Source organism: Mirounga leonina, unplaced genomic scaffold, assembly GCF_011800145.1.
Source record: "Mirounga leonina isolate KUSES-001 unplaced genomic scaffold, KU_Mleo_1.0 Mir_173, whole genome shotgun sequence".
Classification (NCBI taxonomy): domain Eukaryota; kingdom Metazoa; phylum Chordata; class Mammalia; order Carnivora; family Phocidae; genus Mirounga; species Mirounga leonina.
The window spans coordinates 15,834,059-15,856,401 of NW_023270447.1; the positions used below are offsets into that span (position 1 = coordinate 15,834,059).

At 35.3% G+C, this 22,343-nt stretch overlaps 1 protein-coding gene and 1 non-coding gene across 7 annotated transcripts in view; one reads left to right on the plus strand and one right to left on the minus strand.

Annotated features, from left to right (window-relative positions):
• ABCD3 (ATP binding cassette subfamily D member 3) overlaps positions 1 to 22,343 on the minus strand; it is an 80,366-nt gene that overhangs the window by 43,342 nt on the left and 14,681 nt on the right. For all 6 annotated transcript variants that reach the window (XM_035017987.1, XM_035017988.1, XM_035017990.1 and 3 more), the window contains exons 2-4: positions 14,722 to 14,758; positions 7,712 to 7,810; positions 3,557 to 3,645 (exon numbers count right to left, since the gene is read on the minus strand). In XM_035017987.1, coding sequence (XP_034873878.1) covers positions 3,557 to 3,645; positions 7,712 to 7,810; positions 14,722 to 14,758 — 225 coding nt within the window. The remainder of the gene's footprint in view (positions 1 to 3,556; positions 3,646 to 7,711; positions 7,811 to 14,721; positions 14,759 to 22,343) is intronic.
• LOC118020455 lies at positions 21,682 to 21,783 on the plus strand. The gene has a single exon (XR_004681891.1). It is a non-coding gene; the product is annotated as a U6 spliceosomal RNA (small nuclear RNA).

Sequence of the window (22,343 nt, forward strand, 5' to 3'; positions counted from 1 at the left end):
AGTACCCAACAAATTGATTACTCTATCTAGTAGAATTACAAACTGGCTTATGCTAGCTAATAACCTTCCTCTTGGGCGCCTGGGTGGCTCAGATGGTTAAGCGTCTGCCTTCGGCTCAGGTCATGATCCCAGGGTCCTGGGATCGAGTCCCCGCATCGGGCTCTCTGCTCCTTGGGAGCCTGCTTCTCCTCTGCCTCTCTCTCTCTCTCTCATGAATAAATAAATAAAATCTTAAAAAAAATAAAAATAAAAAAAAAATAACCTTCCTCTTGTCCATCATCACCAGTTAATGTACCACCTACTCTTGGCAATGCATTTTCTCCAGGACATTAAGAGTATGAGAAAATTAAAATGAGCATCTATTCAATTAAAGTTGGAAATCCCTAGTTTAGAAGAGCAAATATTATTCTTCTGGATTACAAAAACATGAAGTCACAAAATGTGAATAAAAGGGAAAAAGCTTTAAAAAATAAAGTACTCTTCTATACTATACCAAGGCTTTGCAAGGTTCTTTATATGTAATATGTGACTTTCTACACAGATAGCTAATATGATGCTTATAGTGGATATAACCTGCATATTTTTGCTATTAACAATGCTGTATTTGGGGAGCCTGTATTTTTATTAACAGATATGGTACTTAGATAATAAAGTCATCAAAGGAAAAAATATAAAATTTTATAATCATGTAAAAGGGCATATACGCCTTCTCTACATTATACAAAGGATTCAAATTACTTATGCACATAGCTCATATAAGCAGAACTTAGCAATAAAGTTGATCTTCCAAAGCTGATATGCTAGCAGCAACGAATAAACACTTCAATTATGTTTATGACAAACTTCTTAGAATTTGTAAGAGGATGCCTCACTAGGGCACACACAAAAATGACGAGACACTCTCTCTGAACACCATTCAGGGAGGCCAATCCATAAGCCCTCCACTTGGCTTCTAGCAAGTTTTTCAGCCCTTCACTTTTAAAGATGAATAGACAGGCAAGAGTGACAAACTTGAGGAAAGCCTCTAACATGAACAACAAAAATGAGAACAAAGGCCCAAGAAAAAATAAACAATGCAGGAAGCTACCAAAAAAAAAAAAAAAGTTCACATACTTGCAAGAATGATTGCTCTAAAACTGGACATCCATACAAACAGATAACTCTTGGAAATAAAATGATGACAAATACAAATCACTGGATAATAAAGTAAAAAGAAATTTCCTAGAAAATGGCAGAGATGAAACAGTAGAGAAATTATAAGATAATCAGGTGATCAGCCTAGGGTTCCAACACTCAAGTAATAAGAATTCCAGAAAAAATACAGAAAAAAATGGAGAGGAAGAATTTTTTAAAAGCACAAGAAAATTTCTCAGAATGCAGAATGAGTTTCTCAATTGAAAAGAGTCCACCTAGTGCCCAGCACAATGGAAAAAAACAATTCACAGCGACATTCAGTAAAATTCCTAAACACTAGCAATACATCAACAATAAAAAAAAATGATCATAAAAGCTTCCACGGGGGTTAAAAACAGATCCACTGTGAAGGAAGGGCAAGCGGCACAGGAATGGGCCTCCACACCCAATACGGCAGCTAGACTAGCAGTGTTTAACCATGGCTGCACATTAGAATCACTGGGATGTTTCAAAAACTAATGACTAATTGAATCAGAATCTCTAGGGGTGGGCCCAGGTATTAATCGTTCTCAAAATTCCCCAGATGATTCTAATCATCCTGCAACCAAGGCTGAGAACTGCTGAGCTCTACAGAAGACAACAGGGTGATGCTTTCAAAATTCTAACAAAAAATGATTTCCAAGTTGGAATGTATAAATATAGCTAAACTATCAATCAAGTATAAGAGTTCAGGTCTCAAAAATTTACTTCCATTGTGCCCTTTCTCAGAAAAACACTGTACGTGCCAAAATGAGAAAGTAAACTAAGGAAAAGGAAGACAAAGGATTCAGAAAACAGGTTATTTAACGCAAAAGAGAAAGATAAAAGAAATTCCCAAGATCATAATTAAAGCAAAATCAAACTGGATTGCTCTTTAATGGGCTTAAAGTGCAATCAATACAGATTAGGACAGAAAGACAAGAAACTATCAAGAGGTATAGGATGGCGTGGTAATAGACACAAATCAAAAGCTCACCTGGTGTGTATGACCATATTACAATACTGAGATTTTACAGTGTTGTCAATAAGCTTGAGCTGAATTAGTAAGAAGTAGGCAAAGAACTAAGGCACAAACAGAAACTTGTAATTTTTAAGTGCCAGGAAAAACAAAAAGTTGTATATCAAAGAAACTACCAAAGTACAGAATGTGGCTCAGTGGTAAACAGGCAAAATCATGTAAACAATAAATTCTGACTTAACAAAAAATGTGACAAAAAGTAAAACACAAGAGGATGGGCATGGGTAGGAGTATAAAAGAGCTAATTCTCATCTTTCAAAGTAGGAAATAAATGCATACTCTCTAAAACTGAAAAATCTAGGACAGTAACACAGGTTACACTGAAATGCAGAGGTAGAGATGAACAGTAAAAAGAAAACAACTGGCTCCGGGAATGGAAGTTACAAGTAGAAGAATGGGGCACAGAACTGATGTGTTTGTGATTAAGTCCAGTAGGACTATTTGACATTTAGCTGTGTTCATGTATTACTTTGATTAGAAGAACAAGGCAGGGCACTGAGCACAGGTTTCAGGGAGACCTGTGTTGAATACAAGAGCCTACACAATTATACATGTTCTGAGGCACGTAGTTAGGGTTTTAATCCTATGCAAATAATTTTCTTTATTCTCCTAGAGAGTCAAAAACATGTGCATAAAGCATTCTTCCTCATCCTACAAATCCTGAGAAGCAAATCAAGATTCAAAAAGTTATTAGATTAAGTATTTTAAGAAATTTTCTGATAAAATACTGCATACCAGGAAACAGAATTCCAAGAAAAATGTTTTACTCTGACATTCAAATTGGTATCATGAGGAATAAAATCTTTAACAGATAAATGTTAATATCCCAACTGTTACTGTAAGTTTTTAAATTCAAAATTATCAGGTACAGTGATAATATAATATGTACAAAGACTATAATGAAAAAATCATAAAGCAGTAACTTCAGAAATTGAAGGAAATGTCTACAAACTGTTTTTTTACTTCTAATAAACATTCTCAGTATGATTCTCTGAAATGCTTTGATATTTTCCTCCAAATTATCTCATTAATTTCAGGCATCCAATTTGGTGACTTTTTAACCCCCCGCTACAGCATTTATTATACCGCATTTTGTTTCCTTGTCCCTAATTCTCTATAAACTGTCAGCTCTGCAGGGCTTGGTACAGAGTCTCTCCTGTTCACCAGTGTATCCCTATCACAGAGTAGCATGGTGCCTGGCACATGGTAGATACTCAATAAACATCTGTTAAGTAAATGAACAAATATATAATTTGACTTAAGTACTTACACCTAATTGAAAATCTATTTCTTGCTTAAGATAATGTTAAATATGAGACAAATTAGTATTTTGTACATATAGGAGGAAGGTGAATAGAAAAGTACCTTTCAATGAGTGTCCCATTTTGAATCATCCAAACATCACAATATGTTCGAGACACCAGCATAACAGCAATAAGTGCCAAGTAACCTGTCTAAAATAAACCAGGTATAGTCAACTAAATAAATGCATTTTTAAAAGTTAAAAGAAACATTACCTTGGTAAAGATTTTTTTAAGTCCAAATCTTTATTCTAGCTTCAATACAGTGGCTGACATTTTACCTATAGGCAATTTTTAAATATAATTTTAAGAGAATTTAAAAATATAATATAAATGAAAAAAGCCTAATACATCATTTAACTTTCTCATCCAGAATTCAAAAGTGAATCCCAGGCAGGTCAAATGACTTGCCTTCATACAATTAACAGAAGCTAGCAGTATCACTTAGATTCCCTGAGTCACAGTGTACTGTGATGGTCTTATATTTTTAGTACAGAAGTCTAATAAAGAAAAATGACAGTAACTATTAATGTACAGTTAAGCAAATACCGAAGGTTAAAATTGGCCTAATGGAATAAATTTGGCTCAATTTGTTGGAAAAATCTCTAATACTGCCCTGCCCTCAATTTAGTGATTAAGACAAGATTTACACATAAAAAAGAAGACAGCATAGTAGATAAATATATTTGCATCACTTCATGTAACAAGTGGCAGGATAGGAAGGCCTCAGTGACAAAAGAGGGTTATGATGTTAGAAATACATTAAACAGACCAAGGAAAACAAAGGAGAGAAGGAAGATTATGAGTAGAAAAAAAAAAAGATAAAGGATTTAATGAGAAATAGGAAATAGACTGAAACCATATGAATAACAGTACTGCATATCCAGCAGAATTTAGCAGGTAAACAAAGTGTTAAAAAGTGTCATTTTGAGAATTTTACTTAAGCAATGCTGTTGTGGAAGATGGATTAGAGAGGAAAACAGATGAGAGGCTGAGTCAGGAGTCCATTCTCTCTTGATGACATGAGAACTTATCCTCCAAACTCTATCACACACACACATTCAAAGCTGACCCTACTTACACTTCTGAATTGGAAGAATGACAGTACTGTAGAAGCTAAAGTCAGGGAAGAGGGATGTGGCAGCAGGGACATTTGTTGGATAATATATTTAAAGTCAAAGTTATGGTGCTGAGTGGCAACTGCAAGTATTATGTAATTTTTGCAAAACAAATACTGTTTTAAAAAAAGGTGAAGGTACTAGGAAATACAGCACTTTAGGTGTAGACGAGGCAGGGAGTCATAAACACAGAATAATGAAGACACAAAAAAAGACAGTATCAAAGAAAGCTTTTGTAACTGAGCAGTGATAGCTGCTACCCCAAAGTCTGCCAGAAAGCAAAGATCCCATCTTCCTACCCCAGCCACCATCTGAAAGTTAGGTATGCAACTGGCAACAAAAGAATCTTTTAATTGTAATAAACACTATATGTAGATGTCACTTTAACTATAATGCTAACTTTTAATTCAGACCTTAAATACAGTCTCAATCCTACATTAATCATCTGACATATAAAGGTAACACTAGACAAAGATCATTTATTTTTTCCTTCATTTTCTGTTCTCAGCTTAATTTTTCCTTGAAGTAAGTACCAACTTTACTTGTCTCACTTTAGCAAAATCTGGCAAACTTTGATTACTGACAATCCTGAAATGCCTTTTTCTACAAAGGATGTCCTTAGAATCACGACTATCTCCATGATTAGTAGGTTTGTGGAATATGTCAGAAACCAAAGATTTGCACTGATTTAGGCAGTCCCTCACCTCATGATATGTATGAACTCCACATATTCATATGCAGTATAATCATTTCTCTATTTCCTAAATCAGTTAGTCTCTCTATCCCTACTTCCAATCTTCTGTGATTTCTATGAGAGTTTATTTCTAAGTGAAACCCCCAGTGAACTGGGGTTAAATTTGGATTTTTATAATTCTCAAAGATCATGTGTAACATGACTCTGCAGCATGGCTAGGCCTAGAGAAAGCTGGGAGGTTGGCCAAGTTAGGCCCTGGTATCTCCCTTACCAACTCCCAGAGATCTATCCAATGTCTCACATTCGTTTTACACTCAGCAAACCCCTGCTAAAAAGTCAAATGAGCACTGAACTGTTAACTGATTAAGAGGGGTATATACAAATCTTTCCAGAGAAGCTTGTATTTTAAATAATTCTTCAATCAGGAGGGCTGTAGAAAGAGAAAACTTCACCAAGAAAATAACAAGCATTAAGCTATTCTTTATAAGTATCGGTTTTTGTTGGGGGAAGGGGGCAGGATGTCACAGGCATGAGGTCATGAAATCATAAGAGCACAGAGCCTGACTACAAAATAGCAAAGACTCTTCTAAGAAGATGATAGTGAAAGAAAGGTCAAAGTCAGGTTGTGATTTACCCTACAAGAAAAAAGAAGACAAATGCTTTTATTAGGGTTTTAGAAAAAAGACTATTAAGAAAACAATAAAAGGCAAAAGGACCAATTAAGAGATTATGATAATCCAGGTAAGAAAAATATAGCGAGGACTGTAGGAATGGAAAGGGAGACTAATTTAAGAGAAACTCAAGGAAAAAACATTTAAAAATAAGGAAGGGAGAAGATTTAAAAAGTCTCAGTGTGATTTCATTTTTATTAAAATATGTGATAGGGGCGCCTGGGTGGCTCAGTTGGTTAAGCGACTGCCTTCAGCTCAGGTCATGATCCCAGGGTCCTGGGATCGAGTCCCACATCGGGCTCCCTGCTCTGCGGGGAGCCTGCTTCTCCCTCTCCCACTCCCCCTGCTTGTGTTCCCTCTCTCGCTGTGTCTCTCTCTCTCAAATAAATAAATAAAATCTTTAAAAAAAAAAAAATGTGACAGACATCAAAATACTGATAGAAGTTCTGAGTGAGAGGCTAAGAGGTATCAAGAAGAAAAAAATATATATCCACATTTTCTAATTTTTCTTCAAGGAACACATTTTATCTCTATCTTATTAGGGAAAAAATGTTATTAAATTATGTTTTAGAAGTCAATAAGGGTGGAACCACAAGCCATGATGCAGAAGTGAGGGAGAAAGAGAGCAAATCCAGTGTGATGGGGAACTGTGTGTTCTCTTTGGGGATTACAGTGCTTTGGGAATATCTTACCATTTTGTGGCTATTAATAGATTATAAGTCTAATGGTCTTTAAAATTTGAACAATGGAAAACATTATATTTCAAGAAAATAAATTTCGCAGAGAAGATAAAAAAGGGGAGCTTCTTTGAACTAAGACTAATGAACACTACAATATCCACATTAAGAATGTTTAGAATGAAAAATGACCCAATACCAGTGGCTGAAAGGATGAAGTATAGGGAGAAAGAGACAAAGGTGATGATATTTCTCGTTCTACAAAAGGTGATTAAAGATGGAGAACACAGCATTATCTTATTTTTATAATCATTAAAAATACTCCTCAGATAATCATAAAGGTAATCTTGATAAAAGGGCAAAGGAAAGGATAATAAAACTTTATTCCTAAAACCAGTTCAGGGTGCCGGGTGGCTCAGTCGGTTAAGCGACTGCCTTCGGCTCAGGTCATGGTCCTGGAGTCCCGGGATCGAGTCCCACATCGGGCTCCCTGCTCGTGCTCTCTGTCTCTCATTCTCATGCTCTCTGTCTCTCATTCTCTCTCTCGCAAATAAATAAAATCTTAAAAAAAAAAAAAAAATTTAAAACCAGTTCACTTCCTGAAAATACTGGAGGAATTCATACATCATTTTGGGTATCTCAAAACATATTTAATCACATATGAAAGAACAACCTTCAAACGTATTCCATATCAATGTGACTTAAGAACATCCCAATGTAATAAAAAGGTCTTTCTAAATTTAATCTTGATTTTATTAACAGAATTTAGCTATAATAAAACAACACCATTTAGGGTAGCTGCACTGAAGTACTCTAGTATTTCATATAAAATATAATGAAATACTATTTCATAAACAAGAGGAAACTATTTAAAATCTGGCACCAAATAACAAGGGTACTTGCAATGATAATAGATAATTAAAAAAAAATTTTAGTCTTCATTACCTACACAAAAAAACATTTGATCTGTAGTATAACAAAAGCTTTATAATTTTATTGTTCTGATCTCATGTAACCTTAAAAGTTAAACACTTAACATTATAATTTCTTAAGACTTACCTCCTTACAAAATGTTCTAGGGACCATAATTTTCAGAATCCGTGTGAGTCTTAAAAAAAACACCTTGTCCACCACAGCTCGCTCTTTTTTCCCCTCTTTCTACATTAAAACAAAAAAAATTAAGATATTTATAACAATATTAAAAAATCACATTTCATCTAAGTCAATAATAACAACTATCAAAATGGATACTGTGTTTAGAGAGTGCAAACTCGCACTGCTCTTCGCACATGCTTTCAAGAAAATAAGATGTTATCAAAAACTAAATAAGGAATGAGAAGTTCTGGGGCCATGTGAATATCTGGGAGACTACTGCAAGCAGAAGAAACAGCAAGTGCAAAATGCCAAGGTGAAAGCTCATTTAGTTGCCTGAGGAGCAACGAAATGGCCAATCTGGCTGGATAAACTATAAGCAAGGGATAGTAGCAGAAGATGAGATCAGAGAGATAGCTAAGAAATGGGCAAGTACTTACTGTTTATTATCCACTTCCTGATTAACAGCAGAATGTTTTTAAAATCCTGAACAGGAATTTTCCTGATATTAATTACTGGAAACATTTAGATTCCTAGATTTAGCATTTAAGATTTCCAATATGCAACCTACCAATTCACTCTCTTCCTCATAAAGTCAAAGACGGACAAGGTCTTTACTTCTACAGCCCACATACTAGCAGGAGAAATACAGATAAAAATAAACCAATAACTTGTTACAGATACACTAAGCAGGGCCATGAGAAAAAGACTGATTTAGATAGGATGACAAGCAAGAGTTCTTTGGGGAGGTGATATTTAAGCTGAGACATAAATAAAGTGAAGCCACGTGATAACCTCAGGGAAGGAGGGTAGTCAAACACAGGGAACGTCAAGCACAAAAACCAAGTGTTGAGAATAAAACCGGTGCACACACTGAAGAGCAAGACAGAATTGCTAAAACAAAGAGAATAAAAATGAGAGAAGCTGAAGAGGTTGACAGGGCTTGTAAAAGACAGACCCTTGAAACCATAGTAAGGATTTAGAGTTTATTTAGTCAGCACAGTGGGAAACCACTGAAGAAACTTTAGAGCAGTAATTGATCTTATCACCCTCAGACATTTCTTCATTTTGAAGGAACAAGAAAAAGTGAGATGAATTGGGTATGGTAGAGGCTATTTACTTTATTACACCTGAACTGTTCAGAAGAACATACAGGAGAAACTTCTTGCAACAGGCAACACACATGAGAAGGATCTGATCCCCCTACCTAGACCCTTCCCCAACTCCCATAATCACAACTCACTTCTTTGTTAACTACTATGCTCTTGATAAATACCCATGATAAATTCTATAATTGGATAAACCTTAGTGTAAATATGTTTTATGTAAGTTGAGGAACCTGAAATGAATAGTTTGTCTACTGAATTAGAATTAATAATAAGCTACCATCTATATGTCAAACACTGTGCTAAGTGCTTTATATTTATATAATCCTAACAGGCACTGAGTGCATTACAGAATCACAGATCAAGAAAAGGAAGTCTGAAGGCACTGTGTTTGTAGAGTTAGACCAGGAAGACTAACATAGATAAGAATCAGCCTATCCTGTAACTGTTAGAACAGAGTTCAGGTCTTTCAAACCTTATGAAGGTTGCAAACCTCACCCTACTAAATTAGAATAATAGAATAATAATAAGCTACCATCTATATGTTAGACACCATGCAAAGTGCTTTTTATATATGTAATCCTAATAGGCACTGAGTGCATTACATAATTATAGACCAAGAAAGGAAGTCTGAAGGCACTGTGGTTTGTAGAGTTGAATCAGGAAGACTAAGATGGATAAGGTTCAGCCTACCCTGTAACTCTTGGAACAGAGTTGAGGTCTTTGAAACCTTATGAAGGTTGCAAACCTCATCCTACTGAATTAGAGGCCCAGTCTACTTCATTCATTCAATAAATATTCACTCAATCCCAGGCACTGTTCTGAATGATGGGAACACACCAGAAACTAAAACAGACCAATAGCATTACAGTCTATTTACTTCAGCCAAACCCTGTAACTTCAACCAAAATCTCCCCTTTTACTTCCCCAAACTGAGAAAATACAGAAAGAAAATAAAGAGAAGGCAATAGATACCAACTACCTTTAAAAAAAAAAAAGAAAGTTAAACTTCTACTCTCAAGTTTTTCCTATCACTGCCTCCCTACCTCACCCCATTGCACATGTAATGAACAGCCTTGAATAGACAAATTATAAATAAAATGGCCATCTTCTGACTTAAACAGAGGATTACCTATTTCTACCATCTAGCTGCTTTCAAGAAATGATTTAGGGAAAACAATGAGGAAGGTTTAAAAAAAAAGTTATAAGAAAGTCACATCAAAGGAATTTAAAATACTAACTGCTACCTGGTATATAATTCTTCCTCCTCTTTTATTTCTGCTCCTATTGTCATCACTACTAAATCATAAACCATATGCAAGCCATGAAGGAATTGCATATATATTTCCTAAAGTCATCACAGCATGTTCTGGAAAGAAAACACCTGGACTAGAGGGCTGGCTCAGAAAGGCTAAAGAAATACCACAATGCTCTACCATTCTTGACACATAATAAAATTCATATCTGAAACCAATCTAAAGGAGAGGACCTACAGAGACAGTACATTTCATAAACACTACTAGTCTCTCCAACGAATTCATTTTAATTTCACTACTGACTTTCCCCCACCTGTGAACTTTCCAGTATTTCCTAAAAAAATACAAAAGGCACTTTGAGGATATAAATTTAAAATGTAAACTACAGAAAAAGCAAACCATCAGATAAAGACCATTTAAATAGTTAAAGAAATAATGCAACCAGAAAATAATGTACCTAACATTGAGGAAGCAACAAGGTCAAAGGGCAAAGAGAAGTTATCCTATTGATGTGTCAATCAACTTAGAAAGGTTGAGATGAACGGGGCGCCTGGGTGGCTCAGTTGGTTAAGCAACTGCCTTCGGCTCAGGTCATGATCCTGGAGTCCCGGGATCGAATCCCGCATTGGGCTCCCTGCTTGGCGAGGAGCCTGCTTCTCCCTCTGACCCTCCCCCCTCTCATGTACTCTCTCATTCTCGCTCTCTCAAATGAATAAATAAATCTTTAAAAAAAAAAAAAAAGAAAGGTTGAGATGAACGAGAATGGACTGAAATAGATGTCTGAAACAACAAAACTAAAAGGCCATATGGCGCTGACAAGAGGATAAGCATTCCTGTATATTGTTGGCGAAAGTGTAAATCAACACAACTATTATGTAGCATCTATAATAGCACCTATCAAAATGTAAAACGTACAGACTGTAAAATAACTCAGCAAATTTACTTTTAGGAACTTATCCTACTGGTATTCCTGCACATATGCTTAAACACATATGCATTTACACAGTTTATATTATCATAAAAATAAAAAATCTGTGCATCAATAATGAGATTATATAAACTACATAAAATTTATGCAAAAATTCTACACAATTATAAAAAAGGAAGCAGCTCCTATTTATACAACAAAATCCTATAGAACAGTTAAATTAACTAGATCTACAGCTATCAATATAGACATTAACATAGGATCTAAAAAATATGCTGAAAAGTAGAATGATACCTATCATGATTCCACTTCTAAAATTTAATATGCAAAATAATTCTACCTATATTGTTTATGAAGATATACATACATACACATAACCCCATCAGTATAAAATATGCATGGGAATGCTAAATTCCCCATCTGAGTTTATAGTACCCCAGAAACCCAGCAGTGTTTATATATTTTGAAATTTATATCATGTATACTGCCATCAAAATTAAGTATTTTTTTAATTTTATTTTATTATGTTATGTTAATCACCATACATTACATTATTACAAAATTAAGTATTTTTTAAATCAAGTCAACTATTTCTTTATACTGCTGTCTAACTCTATTAAATCTTCCTCTCCTTCCTAAATCTCATGTCTTGTGAAAAGTGTACCATCTCACCAAACATTATAAAAAATTTCAATGAAAAAAAATCCCTTTTGGGGCGGCTGGGTGGCTCTGCCAGTTAACCGTCTGCCTTCGGCTCAGGTCATGATCTCAGGGTCCTGGGATCAAGCCCCACATCGGGCTCCTTGCTCAGCGGGGAGTCTGCTTGTCCCTCTCCCTCTGCCCCATCCCCCTCCCACTTGTGCATGCTCTCTCTGTCAAATAAAATCTTAAAAAAAAAACAACAAACCCTTTTTAAATGCCTCCCCTCATAAATAATACATTCACTACAGAAAAATTAGAAAATTCTGATAAGCAAAAAATAAGGAGCCTATACCTACCATTTAGAGATACCAACTGTTAATATCTGGCACATATCCTACCAGATTTCATTTTAGCATATATGTGTATATGTGAACGTGTGTTCACTTCCTATAAATTTTGCAAATGTGGTGTAAGTGTGCATATGGTATTATATCCTTTTTTGTCCAAAATTTAATCTAACCTAAAGTTATCTTGCTCACACTGTACAATGAGCAAATAAGTATATGCTAAAAAAAGTTGCACAAAAAAAAGAATAAAAAAAATCAGTGAATGAATTTAGCTGTACTAACAAGTTTTAATGATGTCCTAGAACTTGAAGATTTGCTAATATATAGATAGTAGATATAACTAAGATAATTAAGGCTTGATTACTCAGATATAATTTAGTGAGAGATTATGAAGATGGAGATATGACAGACAATAAGAAAAGCATACCTTGTCCCATTTTTTAAAGCCAGAGAGAAAGATCACAGAAACCAAAGAACAGAAATTTTGGTAACAATCTCCAGGATAGTCAGAGAATAGACATTATATGGAGGATTTGGAAAGATTTAAGAGACACTAATCACTAGAAACTGGCAGGAGTTTCCTAGTAATAAGTTATGTCTAACTCTTCCCATTTTCTTCTTTTTTAGGGATATTATGCTAGTATATTAACTGACATGTATATTGTAAGCTTCACAGGGGTAGGGACTTATATTTATTATCTGCTATACACCCAGAGCCAAGACCAATAACTAGGCATATATGAAGGGCTCAATCAATACTTGTTGAGAGGCTGACTTAATAAATGAATTAATAAATTAAGGAATTTGATGTTTCTTATAAAATTACTGTGGCCCTTAATAAAGAAATATGAACCAGATTTTGCTATAGTTGGATATAATCATAGCCAAATAAACCATACCAAAAATAAGCAAACTAAGATTAAGAGATGCCAGAGTAATTTCCTTGCTCCTTTACACAGTCAATACTATCAGCAATTGTGAGGAAAAAAAGAGAAGGCCAATTTAAATTATGGATAATGCCTTCTACCTAACATACTAGATGTTAGAATTACATTCAAAATTCCACTAACAGTACAGACATACTACAGTATAGACTAATAATACAGATCCAATAAGCTGCCACATATAGGAATAAATTAATGTTTATTCAAAAGAAATCAATTGAGTTACCATATGACCCAGCAATTCCATTCCTAGGTATACCCAAAAGAAATGAAAACACAGGTCCACACAAAAACTTGCACATGAATGTTCATAGCAGCCTTATTCATAATAGCCTAAAAGTGAAAACAACCTAAATTTCCCTCAACTGATAAATGGATAAATGTGGTAAATCTACACAAAGGAATATTATTTGGCAATAAAAAGGAATGAAGTACTGATCATGCAACAACACAAATGAACCTTGAAAACGTCATGCTAAGTGAAAGAAGACAGTCACAAAAGACCACATATTACATGACTCTTTTTATATAATATATCTGAAATAGGCAAATCATAGAAACAGAAAGCAGATTACTGGTTACTAGGGGCTAGGAAAAGAGGGTAATGAGGAGTGATTGTTAATGGGTATGGAATTTCTTTTTGGGGAGATGAAAATTTTCTCAAATTAGTTAGCCACACAACTCTGTGAATATACTAAAACCACTGAATTGTATCTTTAAATGGAAAAATCTTATGGTCTTTGAATTATAGCTCAATAAAGCAGTTACTAAAAAAGAAAGAAGGAAATCAACTGATGAATACAGATGTAGGCAATCTGTCAACAGAGTTGTTCATCAGAAAGATACCTGAAGGTTATAATTTACCATAACTCAACTCAATGTAAACAGCAGTTAGGGCTAAAGAAATAAAAGCGATTTTAGGCTGAATTTCAGCAATATGGCTTTCATAACAAGTTATGTAATAGTGTTGCTGTATTCCATGCTAGTCAGAGCATATCTGGACAACTATGTTCTAGTCTAAGAATAATATCTAGAGAAACTAACCAGTATAGGTCCAGAAGAATGTATACAGAATTGAAAAAGGATTGGAAACCATGACAGGTTAAGAAACACTTGAAGGAATGAGGGGTTGCTTAGCATGGAAAAAAAGACTCAGAAGATACAACTATCTTCAAACAATATGAGAGTCAATTAGAGAAAATAAAGCAGGCCTGTCCTGTGTGGCTACAAAAGACAAAATAGAATCAATCACTAAGAGGGCAGAGGAAAAGATTAATCCCGTCATGGGCTAGAACTAATACACTAATGGTTGCCTCCTAGGTGGTACTTCTCATCAAATGAACAGATTCAAGTAAATACCAGAAGTCACCTATCAACGAATCCTATTTCAAAAAGAATTGCTATAATACACAGTGGAGTAAAGATAATAGTTAAATTCCCTTCTAATTGTAAAATTATATGATTTTATCCTAATTCAAAATTATGTAACAAGGGGTGCCTGGGTGGCTCAGTTGATTGAGCCTGACTCTTGGTTTCAGCTCAGGTCATGATTCCATGGGTCCTGGATCGAGCCCCTAGTGGGGCTCCGCATTCAGTAGGGGAGTCTGCTTGAAGATTCTCTCCCTCTGCCCCTCCCCTTGCTCGCGCATGGGCTCTTTCTCTCTCTCTCAAATAAATAAATCTTCAAAATTATATAACAGAATAAATAAAATAAATACATGAAATCCCAAAGAGTCGAGCAGTTAAAATTTTACCTCATTGTTCTGTAATGGTGGTTTTCCATTTTTCTTACTGTAGAGAAAAGAAAAGAGAGCTTTATTTGCAAACTATTCCCATCATAAAAATTATTTTAAGATATCAACAGAATATACCAAATTCTCCAAATAAGTTCCTTCTTTTTCATATCATACGGAGATAGAATATATTAAGTATAATAGTCTGGTTGCCCCTTAGTATAATTTACAGTAAGTGCTCAAAAAAATATTAACTACTATATCAAGCATTAAATTAGTAATTTTTAATACACACACTCATTTTACAAATTTCCCCATGGAGAGGTGGAGTCTATTTCTCTATCTTTGAGTTAAAGCTTGGCCATGTGAACTGCTTCAGTCAATGGGATATTAGCAAGCTGATGCAAGCAAGGGCTTGAAAAATGTTTGTGCATTGGGCCCTCTCTCCTGCTGCTGGGTATCTTCTCCTAGCCATGTGAGCAATCCCAGGTTAGTTGCCTAAAGGAGGAAAGACCATGCGTCATTCCACATTACAGATAAAAAACTGGCTTGGTAAGTGGTATTGTTCATGCTACTCAAAGTGATTAATTTGGCAATTGTACCCAGGTCTTAACCACTAACCCAGGTTACCTCCCTAAACAATGTAACAACAAGGCTTAGGTTCTTTTTATAACACACTACCACAGCACCCCATAATTCTATACAACATTGATCACATTTTAAATCTCCTGTTTGATTGGTATTTCCTCCCAGTAAATCAGTTTCATGAGATCAGGAGCTACTGCACGTTGGTCTCTCCAAAGTAGACATGAGGTGGTGCTTGTATCAAAATGTTTACTGGGGATCAACACCTATGAAAGGAAGGTAAGAAAAGCTGAAACAGTGATGCAGGCCCAGTAAAATTTCAATCAATCAGGCAGGAAGCCCTGTAGCAAGTACTGTCCATCAGAGTGCTCTGTGAGGGGTTGAAACAGCTAGGTCTTTTTACCTTCATCTTGCTCAGTCTACAAATCCATGCTGCTCCAGGGAGGTCATGAGCTCAGGGGAGGTGGCTCTGCAACTAAGGCAGACCCTAAGGTGTGGCCAGAAGCGGTTACTTGGTGATCCAACTCCTCTCGGCTGGACAGTAGGCCCTTCTTTGAAGCGGAATCAGGGTAGCACACCTTCATGTCTACTCTTGGGGGCATATATTATTCAACCCTCTATGTTCAACACTTAGTTGAGCTCCAACAATCTATAGAATGAACACTTTCAGTAATGAGATACCAACCAGGTCACTGAACAAGGCTAGAAAGCCAAACTTAATTACAATTCAGTAGATGCTCTTATTCTAAGAGTGCTTGGGTCTATTATTTTTTTCTATTTTTAGTTGTATTACGGGATTGTTTCTCTGTTTTAAAGTTTTTATGAGATTGTAAAACTGTTTCAGAAAATGCCTTTACATATGTTCAGGCATGTGCAGTTAATTATGAGCCCCTTTTATAAGGCTTTCTGAATTCCTCTTTTTAAGGAATTCTTTAATGTTTTCATGGATGTTCTCAATATTGAAGACACTAGCTATATAAATATATGTAGATTATTTAGGATAAATTAGAACAGTATGCTAGAATCCTAATTATTGGGTTGCATTTTTTCACTGGAAATGTCATGCTAAAGACCGGAGAGAAATTTATTTTCAAAAACATGATCTACTAGTAGGCATATTCAATTCTAACAAACATTCAGTATTTTCCTTTTCTTGATTTTTATCCTATGAAACTAAAAATGGCTAGACAACAGACAGACACATCTTCCACTCTTGTGTATTTCTTTTGGCTACCAAAAAGATCAATTTATCGCTAAATACATTAAAATAAAGGTATTCAACATGTTCAAACTGTATTACTGATTTGCACACTAATGGCAAGATGTTATCTGTAACATCTAAACAATCATTAATCATCAGTTGCCTTGTTACACTTCAAGGTATAACAAAATTCATTTAAAGATAATACACATATTACATGTTAAATAAAATTTTTATAAAAATAGTTATATTTCCCCAAACAAAAAATTTAGTAAGGAAAGTAGCACTGTTTTATATTTTGGAAAATCTCATTAACGTCTGACTTAATAGAAGAAAACTGGGTTCTCATATGAGAGTCTGCATTCTTTCTATCTATTGTGATAGAAATAAACAGGAATAGGTTCATAATTGTGGATATTCTATCTTGAAACTATAATGTTACAGTGCAGTCTGAACGCTATCCATGAACTTTGTACCCTATACAATAAAATCCATTGGTCTATATTACACTTTCAATAGATCTTTTTTCCACGCAAAATTTTGTAATATGCATTAGTCTGCTGGAAAATAATGATTCAGGATGGCTGGGTGGCTCAGTCAGTTAAGTGTCTGCATTGGGCTCAGGTCATGATTCCAAGGTCCTGGGATTGAGTTCTGCAGGGACAGAGTTCTCAGCAGGGAGCCTGCTTCTCCCACTGCTTGCCACTCCCCCTGCTTGTTGTGCGCTCTCTCTCTGACAAATAAATAATAAATAAAATCTTAAAAAAAAAAAGGAAAATAATGATTCACTAAGTTGTGTAGTAGACTTTCCAAATGTAATATATTGTACTATGCAATATTTTTTAGAATTACATTTGTTAAATTCTAATTTTCACTTGAAAGCTTAAATTGTAACATTAGCAATAAACACTGCTGTTTTTTCTTGAAGGCACTACAAGAGAATGTCTGCAATATTCAAGGCCAAATAACTACAGTTATTTAGTCATTCTTTCAAGTAAAAATGATGTTCCACAAAAAAAAAAAAAAAAAGTGGCTAGTTTGGCTCAAATTCAAACAACTACAAGTGCATTCCCTCAAGACAACCTCTGCATTTTGGTATACTGCAAGAAGTGCTTTGTGCTGACTTCTCCTTTTTGTTTGGCAAACACATTATAAAAAAAAGACAAGACCAATAACCAACTATTTATAAAAAAATATAGGAGGGAAGGAATTTATCCAAGAAATGGAAGATCAGGGTCATATCTGAAAATCAATCCATAATTCATCCATATTAACAGTCTAAAAAAAATAACCATATGATCATATCCATAGATATAAAGAAAAGGCCTTTGACAAAATCTAACACCTATTCATCATAAAAACGCTTATCAAACTAGGAATAAAAAGGAACTTCTTCAATCTGATAAAGGACATCAACAGAAACCTATGGCTATGGGGCGCCTGGGTGGCTCAGTCGGTTAAGCATCTGCCTTCTGCTCAGGTCATAATCTCAGGGTCCTGGGATTGAGCCCCTGTCTGGCTCCCTGCTCAGCGGGGAGTCTGCTTCTCCCTCTCCCTCTGCCTCTCCCCCCACTCGTGCTCACACTCTCACTCTCTCTCTCTCCCAAGTAAATAATCTTAAAAAAACCACAAAAAACCTACAGCTATCATCATACTTATTAATGAAAGACTGAGTCTCTGTGATCCAGAATATGGCAAAGACCACAACTCTCACCACTTCTATGCAATACTACTATTGGAAAACACAGTGCAAAAAGGTAAGAAAAATAAATAAAAGACACACAAATTGAAAGGAAGAAGTAAAACTATCTTTATGGCAGACTCTATAAACATCTATGTAGAAAATCCTAAGGAATCTAAAAGAAAGCTAAGTGAGTTCAGCCAGGTTCCAAAATAAATCATCTATACACAAATATCAATTGTATTTCTACATATAGGAAAAGAATAACTGGAAATTGGAATTTTAAACATATCATTTACAAAAGCACCCAAAATATTAAATATTCCACAATAAATTTGGAAAGAAAAAGATGTGCAAGACCTACATGCTGAAAACTACAATACACTGCATGGGGCACCTGGGTGGCTCAGTCGTAAAGCATCTGCCTTCAGCTCAGGCCATGATCCCACGGTCCTGGAACTGAGCCCCACATTGGGCTCCATGTTCTGTGGGAAGCCTGCTTCTCCCTCTCCCATTCCCCCTGCTTGTGTTCCCTCTCTCGCTGTGTCTCTGTCAAATAAATAAATAAAATCTTTTAAAAAAAAAAAAAAAGGAAAGAAAGAAAACTACAATACACTGCAGAGAAATCATAGATGACTAGATAGAGAGACGTATCATGTTCATGGATCAGAAGACTCAATATTGTTAACATGTCAATTCTCCCCAAATTGATTTAGAAATTCAATGCGATCCCAATCAAAATCCTATCAGGCTTTTTTGCAGGGAGTAACAAGGTGATTTTAAAATTCATTTATAGGGATGCCTGGGTGGCTCAGTCAGTTAAGCGTCTGCCTTCGGCTCGGGTCATGATCCCAGGGTCCTGGGATTGAGCCCCGCATCGGGCTCCCTCTGCCTGCTGCTCCCCGCCCCCCTCTCTGACAAATGGATAAAATCTTTAAAAAAAAATTCATTTATAATTGCAAAGGACCTAGAATAACCAATAAATTTTGGAAAAAAACAAAGTCAGAAGAATTGTACCTCATTTCAAGGCTTATCATAAAGCTACAATAAACAAGAGAGTGTGATACTAGAGTACAAATATAGATCAAAGAACAGAAGAGTCCAGAAACAGACCCGCACATATATAGCCAAGTGATTTAAGACAAAGGTGCTAAGGCAATTCAATGGGGAAAGAATAATCTTTTTAACAAATGGTACCAGATCAACTAGATAGCCATATGTAAAAAAAATTAACCACAACACTTACTGCACACCATATACCAAAAAAAATTAATTTGGAGTGGAACACAGACCTAAATGTAAGAGGTAAAACTATGAAAGAGAAGAAAATAGGAAAAAAACTTTGTAACCTTGAGTTAAAGATTTGTTAAATAGGACACACAGTACAGGCTGCACCAGAAAAAAAAAATAAATCAACAAATTGGACTTCATCAAAATTTTGCTCTTCAAAATACTATTAAGAAAATATCTGTAAAACATACATCCATGAAAAACCTTATATTCAGAATACATAACAAACTCTTACAGTAGAATAAGACAATTCATTTAAAGATTTAAATACACTGTGCCAAAGAAAACATATGGATGGAAAATAAACACATGAAAAATGCTCAACTGTTCCCTTATTTCTTAGGAAAATGAAAATTAAGACCACAGTGAGAAACCACTGCATACAATCAGTAGAATGGCTCAGATTAAAAAGACTGATCACACCAAGAGTTATCAAGGATGTGGAACAACTGGAATCTTCCATACTGCTAATGGGAATATAAAATGATACAAACACTTTGGAAAACAGTGTGGCAAGTTTCTGAAAAAGTTACAGATACAACTCCCATACAATCCAGCCATTCCACTACTAAGTATTTGCTCATGGGACATGAAAGTATATGTCCATAAATAAACTCTACACAAATGTTCATAGCAGCTTTAATAGTCACAACCTGGAAACAATCCAAATGTTCCCCCACAAGCAAATGGATTAAAAAATTGTGGTATATCCATAAAATGTATTCAACAATTGAAAAACAATTGATATACACAACATGGATGAATCTCGAAAGCATTACGCCGACTGTAAGTAGCTAGACAAAAACATATATAGTGTGTGATTCCACTTATGAAATTCTAGAGCAACCAAAACCAATCTGTAGCTATAGGAAGCCAATCAGTGGTTGCTGCAAGCTAAGGGCAGGGAGAGGACTGACTAGAAAGGGGCCACAAGGGAACTTTGGGGTGATAAAATGTTCGTTACCTTGACCGTAGTAATTGTTTCACAGGTGTTACATGTCAAAACTTACCAAGTTTTGTACTTTAAATATCAGTTTATTGTATATCAATGTTTCAATAAAGTCATAAAACTTTAAGAACTGTGTAAAGAAAGAGGAGGTATTAGAAACCATCAGCTCCAAACTGATGCCATGAAAGGCAAAGATCATTTTCCTCAGGTTTCACAAACAATATACACCCTGAGTGACTAGAGGACAGTGATTCCGTTAACTACAAAAAGAATAACAGCAGTAAACACATTTAAGGGAAATAATAACTGGATTCATTGTAGACTTGTTCAATTTCAAGTCCCAGTGAGATAACTATATGGAATCAAACAGAAGACAATTTTGTAAAAGTTTAGATTTGAAGTACAAGAGTAGAGATGTTGATTTGAAAGGCATTAACACGACAATGATGTGGACATACAATGATATAGCTCGTTTGGGAAACAAAAACATGGCATCTGAAATGTGAGTTTTCCATCCATTTATTAAAATGCTGTGCTAAAAATTTTAGAATGTGCTCATAAGGAACTCGGTTTAAGTTGTTCCCTGAATATTGCTCCCAGGCACTGTAAGAGGCAAACTTTCCTCTTAAAAGTATGTTTACTATAAGCCTCAAAATTATCCCTAGAATTTTAAATAAAATATCCTGACCATAATCAAAAATAACCAAGCACACAGCAAACTAAACTCCATAAACAGGAACCAGCAGAAATTAAAAGAAAACAGAAGGAGACCCAAGAAGATTTCAGATGTTGGAATTTCCAAAAGCATCCTATAAGACAATGCAGACCATATTTAAAGAAATAAATACACAAAATAAAAGTTATCTACCAAAATAAGGAAATTATATTAAAAAAGAGAGAGAGAGATCTAAGAGAACCAAACAGAATTTTTTTTTTAGCCAGAAGGTGGAAGGGGGAGGGGCAGAGAGGCAGAGAGACAATCTTAAGCAGGCTCCATGCCAAGCACAGGGCTCTATCTCACAACCCTAAGATCATGACCTGAGCCGAAATCAAAGAGTCCACATTTAACTGACTGAGCTACCCAGGCACCCCAGGGCCAAGTGGAACTTTAAAAAATAACACATACAACAAGTGAAATTAAGTATTTAATAGTTTTAGTAGATTTCACACAGCCAGAGACAACTAATAATCTAGGAGCTAAATCAGAATTTGCTATCCGGAGTGTAGCAAAAAGTAAACAAAAAGATGGAAAACAAAGAAATAAAAGTAAGAGAATGCTCACTTCATCAGCAATGTACTAAAATTGGAATGATACAGAGATTAGCATGCTGCCCCCAGAAGGATGAAACACAAATCTGTCAAGTGTTTAAAAAAAAAAAAAAAAAAAAAAAAGGAAGAGACAGTGGTTACAATGAGACTATCTTAGTTGGTGTCCGGGAAGTATAAAGAAAGAAAACAAGGCATAGATAATGGCTGAGAATATTCCAAAATGGAAGAGACACCAATCCACAAAGTCAAAAAGGCCTAGTGAATCCTTAAGCAGGATAGATAAAAATATCCACACTTCACCAAGTCAGAGTGAGCTCCAGAAAAATTAAAGATAAAGATAAATCCTTAAAAGCAGCTAGAGAAAAAAGACCCATTACCTTCAAAGGGGCAACAGCTACAAACTGATAGCTGACCTCTCAATATCAGTAATGGAAACCAGAAGATGGGAGAATCAAATATTCAACGGACAGAAAAAAAATCACACTTTCATGAATGAAGGCAAATAAAAACATTATCTGACAAAATGGAGAAAGTTCATTATCAGATTTGTACTAAAGGTCATATTGGTGGTGGCAGGGAGGGTGATTCCAGTTGGAAGGTAGAGGTTGCAAAAATGAATGAAGAGCAACCAAAGTAGTAAATATATAGTTAACTCTAAATGAGTATTA